We start from the raw sequence: 19899 nt of genomic DNA on the forward strand, positions 1-19899 counted from the left end.
GTTTAATTCTCGGCTCCCTATTCTGTTTCATTGGTCTATATGTCTATTTTTATGCTGGTACCATACTGTTTCAATTACCGTAGCCATATAATATATTTTGGAATCAGGAAGTTTGACGCTTCTTGCTTTGTTTTTTTCTCAATTGCTTCATCAATTCTGTGTCAGTTGTAGTTCCCTAGTCTCAGAGATTTGTTCTATTTCTGTGAAAAAAAATGCTAATAGAATTGTGATTGAAATGGCATAGCATTGACCTGCAGATTGCTTTAAGTAGATTTTTCGAGTATGATGTTAGCTATGGGATTATTATTATGACCTGTATTAAACTGAGGTACCATCATTCTATCATTCTATCATTCTAGACACACACACACACACACACACACACACACACACACGTGTGTGTGTAGTGGAATATCATGCAGACTTTTGAAAAAGAATAGGGGCACCTGGGTGGCTCAGTCAGTTAAGTATCCAGGTTCGGCTCAGTTCATGATCTCACGGTTCGTGAGTTCAAGCCCCGCATCAGGATCTGTGCTGACAGCTCAGAGCCTGGAGCCTGCTTCAGATTCTATGTCTCCCTTTCTCTCTGCCCCTCCTCTGCCCATGCTCACTCACTCGCTCTCTCTGTCTCTGTCTCTCTCCAAAATAAATAAAACATATTTTTTTTAAAGAAGAGAGTCCACCATGTGTGACATGGGTGAATCTACAGAACATTATCTAAAATAAGTCACAGAAGGACAAATACTACATGATTCCACTTATACAAGGTATCTAAAATAGTCAAACTCATGGAAGCATAGAATTGTATCGTGATTGTTAAGGGCAGGGGACTGAAGGAAATGAGAAGTTGTTTTTCGATGGGCATAAAATTTCAGTTATGCTGGATGAATAAATTGTAGAGATCTTCCACACCACAGAGTAACTATACTTTACAATACAGTGTTGTGCACTTCAAAATAGGTTAATAGGGTAGATCTCATGTTCAGCCTTTTTACCACAAAAGCAAAATAAAACAGAAGCAAAAGACACAAGAAAATTAATAACTTGATTTTGGTGATGCTACTGCCAGTGTTTTGTGTATTTATACCCGTGAAACTGTACATATTAAATATGTTCAGGTCTTTGTATACCAACTGTACCTCAATGAAGCTGTGTTGTTGAATTTTTTTTTCAAGAGCCTCACCATAATTATTGTCCTGGAATTTTATAGTATTTTTTATGTACCTGGCTATTTATACAGTCCTTAGAAGTTCTAAAAAATATTCTAAACATCTTCTGACTTCTGAATAAATCTTACCTGTCAGCTATTTTCTAGTTATTAGGAGACAATTTGAATACTATTTACAATTCACAAACTCTCAACTATATGAAAAAATAAATGTTGAAATATTAATCTTAATACACTCTATTTTGCCTAATGGAGCATCGCGAATGGGGAAGAGGTACGATGCTTGCAATGCTTAGAATGTATCAACAAATATCAGGCCTTCCTCTGAACATGATGATCTTCCAGGGATATCCTTCCCCTTATAAGACACAGCCTAAATGTTTCCTGGAATGTGAGTCTTTTATGACTAATTTATACAATTTTTTGTAACTTTCTTTGTAAAAACAACCTGCTTTGCAATAACACTAGCATAATAATTTTATGATTGGTTTATTTATTTCTATGAACTAAGACTTCTTTTGTTTGAAAGTTTTTATCCCAGTTTTAATTGGGTGAGAATCCTTTGGGAGGCTTGCAGAATTGTGGTAGGTTAAGCCATTATTTAGAGACCTTAGCAACCAGAAACTTGACTTCCTAGCCTTTCTACCGTAGAAAAAAAAATGTAGGAGATATGTTTGACTTTTTTTTATCTAATTTTTTAATAGAATAGTGCTCTATTTTATGTAACTGCCTAGGAACATTATGGTGTTTACAGAGATTCTGAAAATTATTATACCTTCTTTCTGATACTGAATTTTACCCTGAGATTAGGTACTTCAACATGAATTTTGGAAACATGACTATTGTCAGGAACCCCTCCAACATTTCATACCTTTGCCACCAAAAAGAAACTAAAGGTCTCTCCTCATTCCAGTTCTCACATTTTATGGAATGTTCCCTGTTTGAATCATTGTGACTCAACTGCCAACCTTTCACAAATCAACTGCAAGCAGAAAGGTGAAGTCCTGTAAGAATTTGGGCCTCATGCTCTTTGCAGGTCAATTAAATATGTCAGGAGGGATAGAGTGTTCTGCAATATGACAGATCCTGATAAAACCACATGATTAAGGTCAGAAGATCATGTGTTTCATAGAGGACGGTGGTCTATCCAGGAAATGTTAAGTTGGTGAGGACTATTGAACTAAAAAATAATGTCAGGTAGCATCTCAAATGTTTACAGAAGAGAACTGGGAAAAAATCTTCATTGAATTTTGAATAAACAGACACATAAATCAAATAGAACTTTAATACAAACAATTGTATCTTTAGAAACAGATTAGATCACTCCACACATTTACCAGATATGTTAACTTAAAAAAATATTATCATACCATAACTAACAAAACATTGGCTTAGGGAAATTATTTTCATATAGGCTCCACATTCACTTATCTGTATAGTCTAATTAAATCCATGCCTAATGTTAAATCACCATTAATTTAGTCTTGGTTGAAAGTCTTTTATACAATTATATTTTAATTCAAGGTTTCCATTATTTATATTGTTATTTGAGATTTGCTCTAAGAAATAAATTGTTTTAATAGATCTGTTTCTAACTGGTCAGTAAAACAATGGTACTGATGTAGCCATTATGTTTCTTAGTACCTATTTTATAAGTTTCTATAAAGAGAGTTCTAGGAGCTCTCCCTGAAGGAATTTAGTATCAGGACAAACTCTGACATTTAAAAAAGTTTCTCAGTGTAAATATTTAGTATCAGGACATACTGAAAAAGATATGTCTGCAAATTGGATCATGAGATTTATAGAGTCAATAGGCTTTTCTTGTTTTTTGGCTATGGGATATATATGTAAAAATTAATTCAATCACAAATAAGACATCATCCTATGTAGTCATTATATTTATCTTTCTCATTCTTTAAGTTAGTCATTATTTTCATTTTGATGACTTTATTTTATTCAAGACTTTATTGTAAAACCACTTTAAATTCTTTTTAGAAACTGATCAGGAATACAGGGTAATTAAGTGCATAAATACGTTTACTGTCTCTCTGTCATGGCTAATACATTTCATTAAACTTAAGTGTATTGATCAGAATAATAATCATACTTGCAGGTACATTATATTGTTTTCTCTGTTTTCACTTTGAATTTCAAGTTTTCTAACTCTTATACTTTAATTTTGCATGCTACATGGAAGGAGAAATGCTTTGGGGATTTCGTTAATACTTGACTAATTTAGTTTTTGCTCAACATAAGAATGCAAATCTGACCTTCATTATCTTTTATCGGTTGCCTATGAATGTAGAGTTAATAAAATATTTTATATTAAGATCCCTACAAATTATTTTCATATAGGTTATTTTACATACACTTTAAAGTTTATGTAATCTAGTATTTCACTACTAAGCAGTTTGACATTTAAAATCTGAAAACACATCCATTTTCTATATTACTTAATACAATGTTTGTTTGAATATGTGGTCTAACCATTTTAATGTCTTTTTTCTTTTGAAACTACATTTTTGTGAACCCATTACCATCAGAAAATTTTAATATGAAATATTTTTCAGAGCACTATCAGCTGTATGTTCCTGAGTCAGCTCAAGTTGGGTCAGCTGTTGGGAAAATAAAGGCAAATGATGCAGACACTGGTTCAAATGCTGACATGACCTACTCCATCATTAACGGTGATGGTATTGGGATATTCTCCATCTCCACTGACAAAGAGACCAGAGAAGGGATCCTTTCTTTAAAGAAGGTAAAAAGAGCATACTTTCTCTGATTTAAGCAATTCACCCATTTTTCCATGAATTATCCATAATAGTATGAATAATCCATATTGTCAAGTCATTAGTATGCTAAAATATTTTCTCTTTAAGATGTAATTACATTTTAATTATGGCTCTGTCTGACTTTTTGGATCCTGTCTTAGAAAAAATATATATATATGACATATATATGGAAGATCTGATGTAGAATGTACCATGACAACAGGCTTATCGTGAATTCCAGTTCTATTAATGCTCTATTAATGCATACAATATTAATTATTTCATGTTGTACTAAATTATGTAACATTAAGAGATTTTTCTAACTAATGTAAAAATCTTCACCGTGTTCGCTAACACTCACTAGGATACAGGGTTTTGTTTGACAATCATGGATTCATCAAGACAGCTCTAGTGGAACCCTTAACCTTCTCCCTGACTCTTTTTTATTGTAAAGAATTTGTCATTGGACTAAATCTATCTATTGCTTTTTGCTTTTAAGAGTACATTATGTTTATCTCATTGTAAAAATGAAATGGAACACAGATATTAGCAAAGAAAGATTTAAATATATCTCCTAATGCAGAATGTCTTAGTCTTTAAATATTGAATGATTTCAGCTTGGAAACCTAGTAACATTCAGATCCCTGGGCTTTGCCTTCATATATTTTGATTCAGAAAGACTGGAGTGCAGATAAGGAATTGGCCTTTTTAGCAAGTACTCCAGATGATTCTACTGTAGAATATATTTATAACATAGGTTGACAAATTTTATCCTGGCATGCTACTGTAGATACTGAAGTGAATTAATCTATGTCTGTCTGTCTGTCTATCATCTATCTATCTTTTTGTCATCTATCTGCATAATTATTTGTGTTTTGTATATACTTTTCTATTTGAACTATATCAATTTTATTAATTCTCCCAATACATATAATCTTATATTGATTAAAATTAAGGATTAACTTATTTTTTAGATGCTACAAAGGGGGCCACAAAGTAGAATTTTTTTTTCATTTTATTTATTTTTGAGAGAGAGAGAGAGAGTGAGAGTGAATAAGGGGCAGAGAAAGAGAGGGAGACAGAATCCCAAGCAGGCTCCATGCTATCAGTCCAGAGCCCAACACAGGGCTTGATCTCATGAACTGTGAGATCATGACCTGAGCCAAGATCAAGAATCAGATGCTTAACCAACTGGGCCACGGAGGCACCCCAGCAAACTGCAATTTAGAGCATGTAAATACTTACAGAACAGTATTCATCACTAGACTATGTAAAATATTGATGTCTTCACCTAAAATGTTTTATCATTTTAATCTTTCTTTCCTGAATTTGTAACCAGGAATGTTATAAAGCATATAAATGAGTACATAATAAAATGAGGATTTTTAATTGCAAGTTGAGAGACTGAATGTGTGTTTTCTATGCAGGTGTGTAAAAGGCCAATAGAGACAAGAAACTTAGGATACTAAAGAGAGGATATTGGATTTAAAAAGATGGCTGGGGCAGAGATGACCCTGTGTAGGCTCTTGATCAAGGGTAGAAAGAAACAACCCGTGATGGTATGCCTCTGTCCCTGAGAAAATCAAACAGGATTTGAAGTAAATGGTTCCAAAGTTTGCAATGATCCAGCTGGTGTGGGGGAGCTGGGGGAGGAGAGCAGTGCTTTTTTTTTTTTTTTTTTTTTTTTGAGCACTAGGTCTTTGTAAAGTAGGAAGTTACAGCATATTTGCAAAAAATGAGGTTGATGGATGGTTTGAATATATGCAGGATCTGAAATACAAGTATATATTATGCAATTAAGAACACTAGGGATTTTACCACCCCGTATGGCCTCAATCAATTTGATGATGTTCGTGAAAAACAAAGTCAAAATAGTTTATGTACGTATGTGTGCACATATATTTAAATAACATTCTTTATTCAATATCGTGCACACACACAACAGTTATTTTTCAAGATAAAAATAGTTTCAGTTGTACAAATGGTACTGGTAATGATGATATATTCAAAATAATCTTTTCACTTTCTTCCATGAATTAATTTTTTGATGTAGTCTACACTTCTTTCAAGAAGTATTAATGTTTGCGTTTATCTAATTATTTGATCCTTCAGATTATGATTTTGTTTATTATTTTTAATGTTTATTTTATTTTATTTTATTTATTTTTTTTAATGTTGTATTTATTGAGAGAGCGAGACAGAGCATGAGCATGGGAGGGGCAGAGAGAGGAGGTGACACAGAATTTGAAGCAGGCTTCAGGCTCTGAGCTGTCAGCACAGAGCCCAATGCAGAGCTCGAACCCACCAACTGCGAGATCGTGACCCGCTCGGAAGTCTGAAGCCCAACTGACTGAGCCACCCAGGCGCCCCTTTTTCATGTTTATTTTTGAGAGAGAGGGAGAGAGAGACAGAGTGTGAGTGGGGGAGGGGCAGAGAGAGAGGGAGACACAGGATCCAAAGAAGGCTGTAGGGTGTGAGCTGTCAGCACAGAGCCTGATGCAGGGTTCAAACTCAGGAACAGTGAGATCATCACCTGACCTAAAGTCTGATGCTCAACCGACTGAGCCACCAAGGTGCCCCAGATTAAGATTATTAATCTGAGTTATTTTATTGCTACATACTGCATGTTATAAACAACTGCAATTTGAAAAATAACCTATGTAACCCAGTGTTTTTTAACCTTTAAGAGGTACTCATTCAGGTGGCAGGAAATGGATAAAACAGTCCTTTAAAACAGGTTTTTTATTTAATCTGTAAGGCAGCTCACCTTAGCCAGCAAAGCAGAACAGCTAATCTTCCCAAAGATCAAAATCAGGGCTGCTTTCTAAATCAGTTTGCAGGGCATCTGCTCATTCCTGTCCATATCATCCCTTTATCAGAAAATTGCCAAGTTGAATTCACAGGTCCGTGGTGTGGTACATTGTAAATACACTTTGATAACTTTCATTCATTGTTTAATGGAGCTTGACTGGGTGGAAAGGGGGAAAAAAAGATAAGGATGAATGCAAGTTGATGCACTCTTTCCTCCGCCATAAACCTCTGTAGCTAGGGATGTGTGTTCTGAGCAGCCTTTTTCTCAGATTCTCTTCTTGTGGTTTCATATCAATTTGCAGTCTGTATGGTACTTGATCCTTTTTTTTTTAATTCAAGGATCCAACCCTATTTGTTCTGACTTTCAGCAAAAAACATCTGTACTATCTTCATAGTGTTCAGTGTGAAAAAAGATTAATATTATTTTATTTAATAAATGATTTGAAGTGGACCGTAGAGTAAACATAAAAAAATTATAGAAGTTTTTTTTTCAAGTTTAAGTTAACCCTACAAGAAAAAAGTATTAAATATGTTCAATTATAACCATACTAGGTCTATGCCAAATAATCACATTTTTGGTTGTTTAGTGGGATATGTTTAGTGAATTTTTCTTTATTATTCCTTTGCCTTGCATTGACTGATAGAATAAGAATCAGAATGTTCCTTGCCATTAGATTGTAAAATTTGGGGCTCTGAACCATAAAGTGCAGCAAGGAAGACATCCCAACCTATTGCAAATGCCCATAAAGGCAAACGCATCTGCGCACTTTTTTTTTAAGAAGAAACAGATGTCTAATTGTAATGAACTATTTCCAAAATCTGAACATTCTTTAGAGATGAGACTATCAAAAAACTCTTCCAAACTGCTATTTTTATTCTTATAAGGTGCTATCTGGAAAGTACTTCTGTTCAACCAGAAGTTAAAGAGAGGAGTCACATTTCAATCAGTTAAATCTGTCACTATATTTGAAATGACTTTTGACTGCTTTGGGACAACTTTGTTCTTATATTCATAAATAGGCATGGCCATGAAGTGATAGCTAATAGTTGAAACTACTTTGGATGTGAATTGGCTGTTTTTTACATGCATGTTTCTATAATATAATTTACTATGTCAGTTGGAAATTGATAATGCGTTGAAACATCCTGATGAGTTAAGCTGCTCATAACATGGACTATTGGTAAGTTACCATATATATGGAAATTCACACACAATACACATGTAGGCTGTATAAAAATATAAATAACATAATATATAATATATATTGATATATATCACAAAATATACATGTATTTGTTATTTGAAATAAAAATTTCCCATTTATTTTTTCCCATCTTCCAGTGACAGCAAGCAAACATATAATATTTATTTGTATCAACATCTTTGAAATTATCCACACTGAATTACTCTCTTCTGTGCAGAGAAATTTACAACAGGAAAGTTTGTACATGTGTTCTAGTGTCCACAGAATGTCTACCTTCCAGGAAAGATCTCTGACAAGGACCATAAACCATGGCATGATAAGAAAACCCAACTGAAGAAATGTTATTCAAATCCATGCCATTTTTCTTAGCTTTGGGCAAATATTATCATTTAAAATACATTTTTTCATAAGGCAAAATTTAATAATAGTATCAGTTACTATTTCAGGGATTTAGCCATGTTTTTACATGATTTAAAAAAATAATGTTTATTTATTTTTGAGAGAGAGAAAGTAAGAGCAAGAGAGATAGCAGGGCAGAGAGAGAGGGAGACATAAAATCCAAAGCAAGCTCCAGGCTCTGAGCTGTCAGCATAGAGCCCAACGTGGGGCTCGAACTCATGAACTGTGAGATCATGACCTGAGCAGAAGTCGGATGCTTAACCAACTGAGCCACACAGGTGCCCCCTTTTTTTGTATGATTGAAGTGATATTTGCATATATTAAAATGCATTCAGATGTCAATTCCATTCTTATCCCCCACTGTTGCATTATAAAATCTGGATGAGAATGTAATATAAAAATTGGACCAAGGTGAGAGCATAAGAAGTCTCTTCTCGGGGTGTCTGCATGGCTCAGTTGGTTAAGCGTTGGACTCTTGATCTCAGCTCAGGTCATGATCTCATGGTTTCATGAGTTTGGGCCCCACATAGAGCTCTGTGCTGACAGTGTGAGTCTGCCTGAGATTCTCTCCTCTCTCTCTGCCCCTCCCCCAACTCACATTGTGAGTGTAACTCTCTCTTTCTCAAATAAACATTAAAAATATTTTAAATATAAGTCTCTTTTTCTTATTACAAAAAAAAGAAAAGAAAGAAAAAAGAAAATTTAAAAAAAGGAATTTTAGGATCTTCTTGAACTCTGAAGTGAATTGATACATAGAGCAACTTGGCTAAAGGCTGTTTTCAGTATCTTTCTACCTATGATGGTTATAGAAGTCCAGAGGAAGACTATACTAGTGTGATTTAATGAAAAGTAGAAGTGCTTAATGAGAAACAATTAAAAAGTCTCGAGTATGTAGAGCTGGCCGGAAAATGATTGATGGGAATGATAACCATCTACAGTAATGCAAAATGTGTTAATATTACAGAGGGAAAAGTATTATTTTATACGTTAGAGAGAGCAATGATATGTAAAAGTAATTACTAGAAGTAATAGGATGAAATTAGGAAACGAAAATTTAAAATGAATATTGGAGTCAACTCATTGACAGTGAACTGCATGAGGATATTGAGCAGTAATTAAAGAGAAGTAAGAAAAATCCCAGTGGCTGAGGACATTAAAATCACACGAGGATAAGGTCTTCTGGCATGGGCAGAAGAGATAGAGGAATTTGTGTGAAAAGCATTTAAGTTTCTTAGCTCTGTGTCTGTGAATTAAGGAAATTATAAAGTTCTGGTAGCTGGAATTAATGAAATTATAATTAATGAAGTTATTCATTTTCATGTTATAAACCAATGCTCGAAAAGATGCATGAATGTATCTTCTAATTGTGGGGATATTATAGTCCACCAAAAATCGATTCATCTTCAGTCACCGAATTGGAATATTCTGTTTCACTATTTATGTGCTAGAGATTTCAGATCATCTAGCATAGCACTTAAGGGCGCAACGTATGGAGTCCCACTGCCTGAAATCAAATCCCAAGTATACCACTCATGGGTTGTTGACCTGGCAAGTTTAACTTTTCTGTGCCTTGATTTTTCTCACTTGTAAGTGGGAAACAGTTATAACTCATGGAAATGTTGTGATGGTTAAGTGAGTTAATATATGTTCATTGTTTAGGTCACACATAGGAGTAAGCTATTCATATTTTAGAAAGAATACAGAAGTTTTCATCTTTCAAACGTAAACTGTGTAATAGCACTTTTCTGTACTCTAAATACAGCTATGTTTGAGACTGAGCAAGAGCTATTAATCACCCACCATGTCCTAGGAGTTATGCCAGATACCTGAAATATGAAGATGAATTAGATAATATTCTTTCTCTTAGAGAAAATGGAGTAGATGTGAAACATTATAATAATACAAGATGTCAAATGCTAATGGTATAGGTTTACTTAAATTGTTATGAGCTCACAGATAAGAGAGCCAATTTTTCAAAGCTGAAGGAGGGTCAGGGAAAACTTTGCATGGGAAATTACTTTTAGGCATGCATAGAGCAGTATGTAGCAGAGACTAAGAGAAATAAATGTGAGTTAGTGGCTTTATATTTAACTACATTGTCCTTTGAGCATGGAGATCACAGGCAAACAATTTTGAACTTAAAAAAAAGGGGATATTATATGGGGGAATCCATCCTCTAACCAATATAATAGTGGCGTGAGTTATCTGAAATCTATCTTTCCTAGAAAAACGAAGACAAACACAACAACAACAACAACAACAACAACAACAACAACAAAAACACCTTTATGGCCCACAGCTGCAAAGCTGAAATTTCTGAACACCAAACCTGGAGTCTCATCCTACAAGTCACTGAATTAGAGGGAATGTAAATTGATTAATTTAATTTAATTTTGCATTTCTGAGTACCTACGGAATCCTTCTCAGTACCATTGTAGTAAAACAGAGCACATCACAAGTAGAATTACCCCAGGAATGTTTGGGTGGTTAGAAGTTAGAAAGACAGATATCTTGCATCGAATCATCTAAAATTATCTTTTGTGTATGTTATCCATTGCTGATATCCGCAATTTCATGTGATTAAAGTGCATTTAATTTTTCTTTTAAGTTGAGAATTGTCAATACCTACCCATGTTGTATTTGTGGTAATTATAGTACTGACACATACTCTATCAAAAATAATTTTAATTTATGAAATTTGGCAACACAAATCCTTGCATTTGTTAAGTATGGGCTGATATGATAGACTGTGTTTATAATTCAGAGAGCTTGAACCAGTCAAACATGTCCAGAGCATTAAACCCAAGGTAAATTCCATAAAAATGAAAAAAAGCATTTGATCGTGTTCCTAGAATATTTCTTCCTGAACATAAGTGCTAGATTAGTAATCTCCAGTAGAATGCTTTTGTATAATTTATGCATACCTACTTCTCATATTAAACACTAAATTGATAATCCAGACTTACAGATTACTAAAAATAGAAAGTTGCAATAAGTTTGCAATTTTGTTAAATCAAATAAACTATATTTGAATTATAAACCTCCATCCCCCACAGCAAATATCTTGCTGAGGCAAAATTTATGGAGTAGATAATCGGTGAGCAAATTATCAAAGATTTATTTTTCAAAGAGTCTTCAGATAGCTCTAGATGGAAGATTTCTTTCCTCATTTTTTTTTCTTTAGCTTGAGTGTTTTAATTACTGTTCAGTATGAACGTTTTCAGAATACAGCCAGAAAGACCTCTAAAAGCATGGACAGTTGACATTTTAATATAGAACTGGAAAAAATATCCTTTTCTTATTCTCATGAACAGTCAGTCTCTGGCTATATAATACCCCTTATCAAGTTCATGCAGTGCCTCATGTTTATGGAGTTATTCTGTATCTGTTTTTATTTTGGTTTAAGGCAGGAAAAATGGATGTTTTGTGTTTTAAAAACTTCAGCCTGACATTTCATGTTTTTGCTTTCTGTGGTAACTCAATAGCCTGGGCAAATTTTCTTTCTTTTGACCATTTTTCCCTCCAGTATCTTCTTATCAAAATCAGGCTTTAGAAAATAGATTTCACCATTCCTGTTATACTGTTTTTGATATACTATTTTTAAGTAAAAAAAAAAAATCTAGTAACTATGGAAAGTACAACCCACTGGCAGAGTTTTAAATAGTTTCCCAGGAACAAATGATTAGGAGGCAATTACGGGAAAATCTGTTTAAAATGTGTGGATGATGAGTATTTGGAGTAGGAAAAATGATATTTATAATCCTAATCTAATACTTATGTACTGTTGCCATGTTAATGCAAAACAAAGAATTAACATACTTTATATATACTACTACAATCTCCAATTTAGCAGATTTTCTATATAAATGAGGTTGTTAAAATGTTGCCATTTACATTAATTTATTTGCTTCTAAAACCCTGTCTCAATCTTAAATAATATTCTCATTCCTTAGTGACTCTAGATGGATCCCTATCCATTCATCAGCCAGTTGTGGCAAACAACTCCTACAAAATGATTGTCACTGCCTTGAGGTAGTTAAATACATGTTAGAGAATCATAAGCATGAAACCATGTGTCCACATAAACAGCCTGTACCTTAGCAGTAAGTAGACTAGTGTTAAGATAAATGACATCTAAGTTGCCAAAGGACCTGCTAAAAACAAACCAAGAGATGCCTGTCATATTAAATGCACAGCTTGATAGTAATATTTGATAGGGTAGAGGCGGCCAGAATTACCTCTACAAATTTCATTGAGAGTCAGGAAGATGCGTAAGTCTACAACATGAATAAATGGAGATGACTCTTACAATCCTCTGTTATAGTGGAAAAGAGATGTTAAGCATCCCCAGTAAACAAATCCTAGGGGCTTTGTTTTAGTTTTAGTTTTAGTTTTAGTTTTAGTTTTAGTTTTAGTTTTAGTTTTAGTTTTAGTTTTAGTTTTAGTTTTAGTTTTAGTTTTAATGTCTCAAACACTGAAGTTCAAAGACAGGAGCCTTAATCATTGAAGTTTACCACATGCAGCAGGTTGACTATAATATATTCATCGATTTAAACATATTTAAAACCTGCCAAGGGTGTTGCTTTCCATGAGCAAATACCTGGATTCTGACCTCCCATGCTCCTCTGTGCCCAGCAGGGATCATATCCATCTACCCAATCCCTGATAGGTGGTAGGTGTGAGCTCTTTCTAGGATAGACCATTTAGATTCAAATGAGATGTACTGAATTAGCGAAAGACAAATTCTCATTCACTAATGTTAAGGAGATGTTAAGGAGAAAGGGATCAAGGAAGGAAAAGGGGCAATTTATTTGTAATTTAAATTCCCTCCGATAGAAATGACTCCCAATTGGTGGAGTCATAAATTGCAGAACCAATGAACACTCCTTTAAAAAATATATATCTTGGGGTGCCTGGGTGGCTCAGTTGGTTAAGTGCCCGACTTGGGCTCACGTCATGATCCCACGGTTCATGGGTTCAAGCCCCCGTGTTGGGCTCCATGCTGACTGCTTGGAGCCTGGATCCTTCTTCCAATTCTGTGTCTACCTCTCTCTCTCCCTTTCCCCTCTCTCTCTCTCTCTTAAAAATAAATAAAAGATTTAAAAAAAATAAAAAATATACAGAAATCTAAAATATACAGTATTTTATCATATATATATGTACACACACACACACATATATATATGTATATATGATATATGGCCTACTTTTAAGCATTTGAGTCTTTAATAATTTTTTACATTTTTACTTTGTCTTATAAAAACTTGTAAACTATTGCAGTGACCCAGTCTTATCCGTGCCCCTGAGATGTATGATAGGTTCTAGGTTCTTAATATCTCATTTGGAAATTAAATGATTGTCTTTTCCTTCTATGCAATCTTCAGTCTCTAGGAAGGCCAATTTTCCAAGGCAATTCAGAAGAGATAAGGGAAATAATCATCAGTAGGACTGATCATTGTGTTTATAAAATCCCATTAAGGACATTCTTTCTGATCAGCTTCTCCTTGGCTCTTAGGGTAAAAGAGACTATCTGAGTTGCCCCACAGGAAATAATTGTTCTTATATACTGCCAAGAAAGAAGGCTGCACGGCTGAAGTGTCCTAGTAGAAAATCAGTGGAGAAATAGGGATGAAATTTTTTTCAGTTTCTTCCCATAGGTATTAATCAGGCAGACCAGCATCAGTGGATACTTCACCAGGCTCTAAAACGGCTGACCTCTGGATCCTTTGCACTAACATCGCTCTGAAAACTTGACACTGTTAACCTAAATCTGAGCTCATTTTAGGTCATAGAGTCTATTACGTGCATCAAGTCTAAAATTTTGCATTCAGTTATGTGGAAAAGTACTTCCTCTTAGAAATGATGCATAGCTGCTTATAGGTACTCTCATATCTGATTTTGTATCATTATCATGTTCATAAAACTAGTATGTCTATGGAATTAAATATACAGTGATATAAATGTCGATTTACCATTTTATATCCTGTAAATACCATATATTCCTTGGGGAAAATTCATTATTATAAGTAAATTCATGACTCTTGACCTATATTATTAATAGAAGAAATATATATATTGGCCAGATGATTTTAAAATAGAAGACGAAAAACCCTAAAAAAAACTATGAGAAAGTATTGATATGGACTCAAAGCTAAAAAAGCAAATGGTATAAACAAATAGAAAAAGATTATAATTTTGGACATCTGGATGACTCAGCTAAGTGTCAGACTCACAGTTTTGTGAGTTCAAGCTGCACATTGTGTTATGCACACCGACCTCCCAGAGACTGCTTGGGATTCCCTCCCTCTCTCTCTGCTCCTCCCCTGTTCATGCTCTCTCTCTCAAAATGAATAAATAAACACAAGAAAAAAGATTATAATTTTAAAAAGTAGATCAAACATCACCATATATTAAAGAAAATGAACACAAAACAAATACATGAAGTGGTTTTACCATCAAAATATAAAATAAATATAATTAATACAATAAAAATAAGAATCAAAAGTCTGTATTAAATATTTTACAAAGATTCTAAGGAAATATTGTTAAATGGGAAACTTAAAATTTATCATATTATAAAATAAAATACCAAGTGTAAAGCCAGCAAGGTGAAAGTAAGATGATGATAGATAAAAATCAATAATACACCATAATTTATTTAAATGCAAAACAAAACCCTATTTTTTAAAGTCAAAAAATTAGCAACAAATATTTTTTAAGATTGCTAATGCAGACTTAAGAGAAGGTAGAAGTTACTGGAGACTAAAGATGGTTTGCCTTTGGGAAATATTTTTTTGTTCCTAGTTATTATCATATTTATACCTGTGAAAAATTAAAGTTGATTCAGACTTGAGCTTTCATGATTTTTGTTTTAGATGTTATTTTGAAGATGAACTTCATAGTCTGTTGACGAATGGAAATAGATGGACTTAAATCTATCCATGTTTGTTTTAAAGAATGGGAAAAAAGGGCTTGTTTGAAATGTCATGGCACTCATAATAGTGGAAAACTTATTTATATATATTTTTCCCAACAGCCACTGAACTATGAGAAAAAGAAGTCATATACTCTCACCATAGAAGGAGCAAATACACACCTTGATTTTCGCTTTTCTCACTTGGGTCCTTTTAAAGATGCTACCATGCTGAAGATCATCGTGGGGGATGTAGATGAACCACCACTGTTTTCCATGCCTTCTTATGTCATGGAAGTCTATGAAAACGCCAAGATCGGGACTGTTGTTGGCACAGTTTTGGCACAAGATCCTGACAGCGCCAATAGCTTAGTAAGGTATGGGATGCTTTAATCTTTAGACATGTAAAGATCTTTATTGCCTCTTGCAGTAATTTTAAATGAATAAAAGAAATGTGAAATATTTAATTTGCATGCTAGTTTTGATTAACATAATTAAATTAATTCATTTTTTGAGTAGTGTAGCAGGTGGGTTTCTGTCAGATTTAGCTAACCGCCTTGAATGCAGGTAACCCTTGCACAACATGGCCTTGAAGCGCGGAGGTCCACTTGTACGTAGATTTATTATTATTATTTTTTGATAATAGTATTGCAAATGTATTTTCCCTTCCTTATGGTTTTCTTTATTTTGTAGTTTATTTATTTATTTTGAGGGGGGAGGGGCAGAGCAAGGAAGAGACAGAATCCTAAGCATGTGACAGCACAGAGCCCAACATGGGGCTTGAACTCATGAACTACGAGATCATAACCTGAGCCAAGATCAAGAGTCAGTTGCTTAACGAACTGAACCACTCAGGTGCCCCATTCCTTACCAGTTTCTTAATAATAAATTCTTTTCCCTAGTTACTTTATTGTAAGAATACAGTATCTAGTACATATAACATGAAATATATGTTAATTGACTATGTTATTGGTAAGGTTTTCAGTCAACAGTAGGCTTAGTATTTAAGTTTTTGGGTAGCCAAAGGTTATATGTGGATTCTCAATTGTGTTGTAGAGGTGTTGACCTCTAAATCCTGCATTTGTCAAGGGTCAGTTGTTTATTGTTCACCACATAGATCACATTTGCCATTTGACTTGATAGATATGAGCACAATTGAATGGAAAAGCTATGTAGAAATCTTGAACTACAAACTAGAGAATCTTGTGTCCTGAGCGATAGGAAATACAGCTACAGTACAAAGCAAGTATTTGGGAATAATATTCACCTCTGACTCCTGTTTCTGTCACAAGAGTTGTGGGCATATAGGAAATGTTCTACCCTTATCTGTAAAACAAAATTAACATCTATATTTTGGGATTATTGTAAGAATTCGTGAAGCAATGCACATGAAATGCTAAACAGAGTCACTTGCACCTAACAGTCACTCAAAAAATGCTTATTTGTCTAAGGCAGCATAGAGTGCTACTTAGAGAAGTACTTACTTCTTTTTTTTTAGTGTTTATTTTTGAGAGAGATAGCATGTGCGCGCGCACACACACACACACACACACACACACACACACACACACACACGAGTGGGGGAGGGGCAGAGACAGAGGGAGACACAGAATCTAAAGCAGTCTCTAGGCTCTGAGCTGTCAGCATAGAGTCTGACACAGGGCTGGAACTTACAAACTGTGAGATCATGACCTGAGCTGAAGTTGGACATTCAACCGACTGAGCCCCCTAGGGGCCCTGAGAAGTACTTAGCTCTTAAAGACAGGAAGACCGGGGTGGGAATTCTGACATCTTAGTAGCTGTGTAATCTTCTACTCATTCAACCTTGCTGAATCTCAAATAGATCAGCAAAGAATAATAATGTTGTTTAAATATGTTGATAGAATTAAGTTAAATTATTATAAAATCCTTAGCACAGTCAGGAAGTGCTCACTAATTTTTTTTATTGTAAGATGTCATGCAGTAGTGATCATTAAAGCTCTCCTTGCATGCTCAAAAAGATGTTTTCTTTTTCTTAAAAAAAAATAATGTTTTTATTTTTGAGAGAGAGAGACAGAGCATGAGTCGGGGAGGGGCAGAGAGAGAAGGAGACAGAATCCGAAACAGGCTCCAGGCTCTGTCAGTACAGAGCCCTACACGGATCTCCAACTCATGAACCGCGAGATCATGACCTGAGCCAAAGTTGGACACTTAACCGACTGAGCCACCCAGGCGCCCCTTTTTTCTTTTATTTTCTTTCTTTCTTCCTTTCGTTCTTTTCTTTTCTTTTCTTTTCTTTTCTTTTCTTTTCTTTTCTTTTCTTTTCTTTTCTTTTCTTTCTCTCTCTCTCTCTCTCTCTCTCTCTCTCTCTCTCTCTCTCTCTTTCTCTCTCTCTCTTTCTTTCTTTTTATCTCAATTTTGATAAAATCAAGAGGTTAGATGCATGGACAAGACTCTTTAGTTACCTTGTATTTATACCTTGCATAATCCTAAAAACCTAGAAAGTTTGAAATCTTTAACAAATCAGTCTACTTTCTCCCATCAAGTTTTTATTCTTAGTCTCTTTATTTATTATCTTTTTGAACAGAAGCTATTATAGTACATGTTCTCCTTGATATCTATGTAATGTTTATAAAGGATTTAAATTTCCTTTTTCATAAGCATTATTATTTCAGTTTTAAAAAGAAATGCCCACAGCACCCATGCATGGGCAGAAACAATTCTCTGTGCCCTAATGTGTATATTCAACACTCCTGTTCCATTTGTGAGTACGGAAACACCTTGTCAATGGACAACCCCTCTGTCACACTGACATCAAGAGCTGGGCATTGCTTGCATTTGCAGGATAGGCAAAGTATATAAAATAATATGCATAAACCCAATTATAATAATTGATAACTGATTAAGGGATGAAAATATGAGTCAATATGTTTAGCTGTCAAATGAGAGGAAAGACCACTATGCTTCATTATTCCATAAAATCCCATATTCCAAAAACATTTTTGACACTTAAATAAAGAGTAAAATTATTCTTACTACATTAAAAACTTAGAGCATTGGAAAAGACATTTTTAAATGTGTCCATCCTTTACCAAAAGAAGACAACACAGTTTGAGAATAAAAACATTTGATGTTCTTAGTTTGATGTGAAAATATTTGGTAAACAATTGGTAAGAGTTTCTTTTGAAAATTAGATATTAATGACATATTCTGTAATTTATATTTACAAAACAATCAAATTTTCAAAACATTATGAGTAGAATATATGTTCAAAAAGGTATACAGAAGGGAGGAAAAACTTGAGGTTCAGAGACAAACTTCTCTCAGTGTTGTTCTTTCTGTACTGACGTTCACACAAAAAACCCACTCATTCCATATAGAACAGTGGTTCTCATCTAAGGACAACGCACACACACGCACACCAGGAGATATTTGGCAATATCTCAAGACATGCTTGGTTGTCACAGCTGGGGGAGGAATACTATCATCTGTCACTAGAGGTCAGGGCTGGTGTTGGAACATCCTAAAGTTCACAAGAGAGTCCCCACCAGAGAGGAGTTGCTGTTCCAAACTATCAGTAATTCTGAAGATGACATAGAATAAGCCAAACTGGGTTGTGCATTGGTAAAACTGGAGGACATATTGGGTCACCTGGATGGTAAAACTGGAGGACAAATTGGGTCACCTGGATGGTGCAGTCAGTTAAGCATCTGACTTCGGCTCAGGTCATGATTTTGCAGTTCATGGGTTTGAGCCCCACATTGGGCTCAACGCTTGACAGCTTGGAGCCTGCAGCCTGCTTCAGATTCTGTGTCTCCCTCTCTCTCTGCCCCTACCCTGCTCACATTCTATCTCTCTCTCTCTTTCTCTCTCAAAAAATAAATATATATATTTTCATTTTAAATGGAGGACTAAAGGGGTGTCTGGGTGGCTTTGTCGGGTAAGTGTCTGGCTTCGGCTCAGGTCATGATCTCGCAGTTCGAGAGTTCAAGCCCTGCGTGGGGCTCTGAGCTGACAGTTCACAACCTGGAGCTGCTTTGGATTCTGTGTCTCCTTCTCTCTCTGCCGCTCTCTGGCTCATGCCCTGTCTCTGTCTCTGTCTCTCTCTCTCCAAAATGAATAAATGTTAAAAATAAAAATAAAAATAAAGAAAAATGAAGGACCAATTATACTCTTGGAAAGCAATTCTGAAAAGATATATTTGAGGACTGCAAATCAGTATGTATATCTTACATACATGCATAGCCATGTGGATGTTTCAGCATATACATTTTATTAAATAAAATAAATTATTTATATATAATAATTGCACCATAAGATTATTGATTGCCTCAGTAATCACACTATGTTATTAGAAGCTTTTAATTGAACACTTTCTATGTTAGATACATTCTCCCAGTTTCTGGGATGCAAAGATGATTGGTATATTGTCTCCAAATGCTAATATTGAGATGTAGGATGCCATTAACATATACATTATTCTTTTCGCTTTGTTTTGGTTAGAAAACTAAAATGAATCCTTCCAAAGCTGCCTTAAAATAATTAGACTCCATAGCTGCTGTTTGGGGGCATAATTTACATAATATTTATTCCTTATTTTAATAAAAATGTGTCATTCACATGGGCCTCTAGGTGTAAACAGTGAATAAAAGA

The 19899-nt window shown here is 34.6% G+C and overlaps 1 protein-coding gene across 9 annotated transcripts in view; it reads left to right on the plus strand.

The window, feature by feature from the left end:
* The window catches only part of CDH18 (cadherin 18), a 1009468-nt gene that overhangs the window by 914874 nt on the left and 74695 nt on the right, over positions 1 to 19899 (plus strand). For all 9 annotated transcript variants that reach the window (XM_045038559.1, XM_045038553.1, XM_045038573.1 and 6 more), the window contains 2 exons: positions 3739 to 3926; positions 15391 to 15644. In XM_045038559.1, the coding sequence (XP_044894494.1) occupies positions 3739 to 3926; positions 15391 to 15644 (442 nt within the window). The remainder of the gene's footprint in view (positions 1 to 3738; positions 3927 to 15390; positions 15645 to 19899) is intronic.

Source organism: Felis catus, chromosome A1 (assembly GCF_018350175.1).
Source record: "Felis catus isolate Fca126 chromosome A1, F.catus_Fca126_mat1.0, whole genome shotgun sequence".
Taxonomy (NCBI): Eukaryota; Metazoa; Chordata; class Mammalia; order Carnivora; family Felidae; genus Felis; species Felis catus.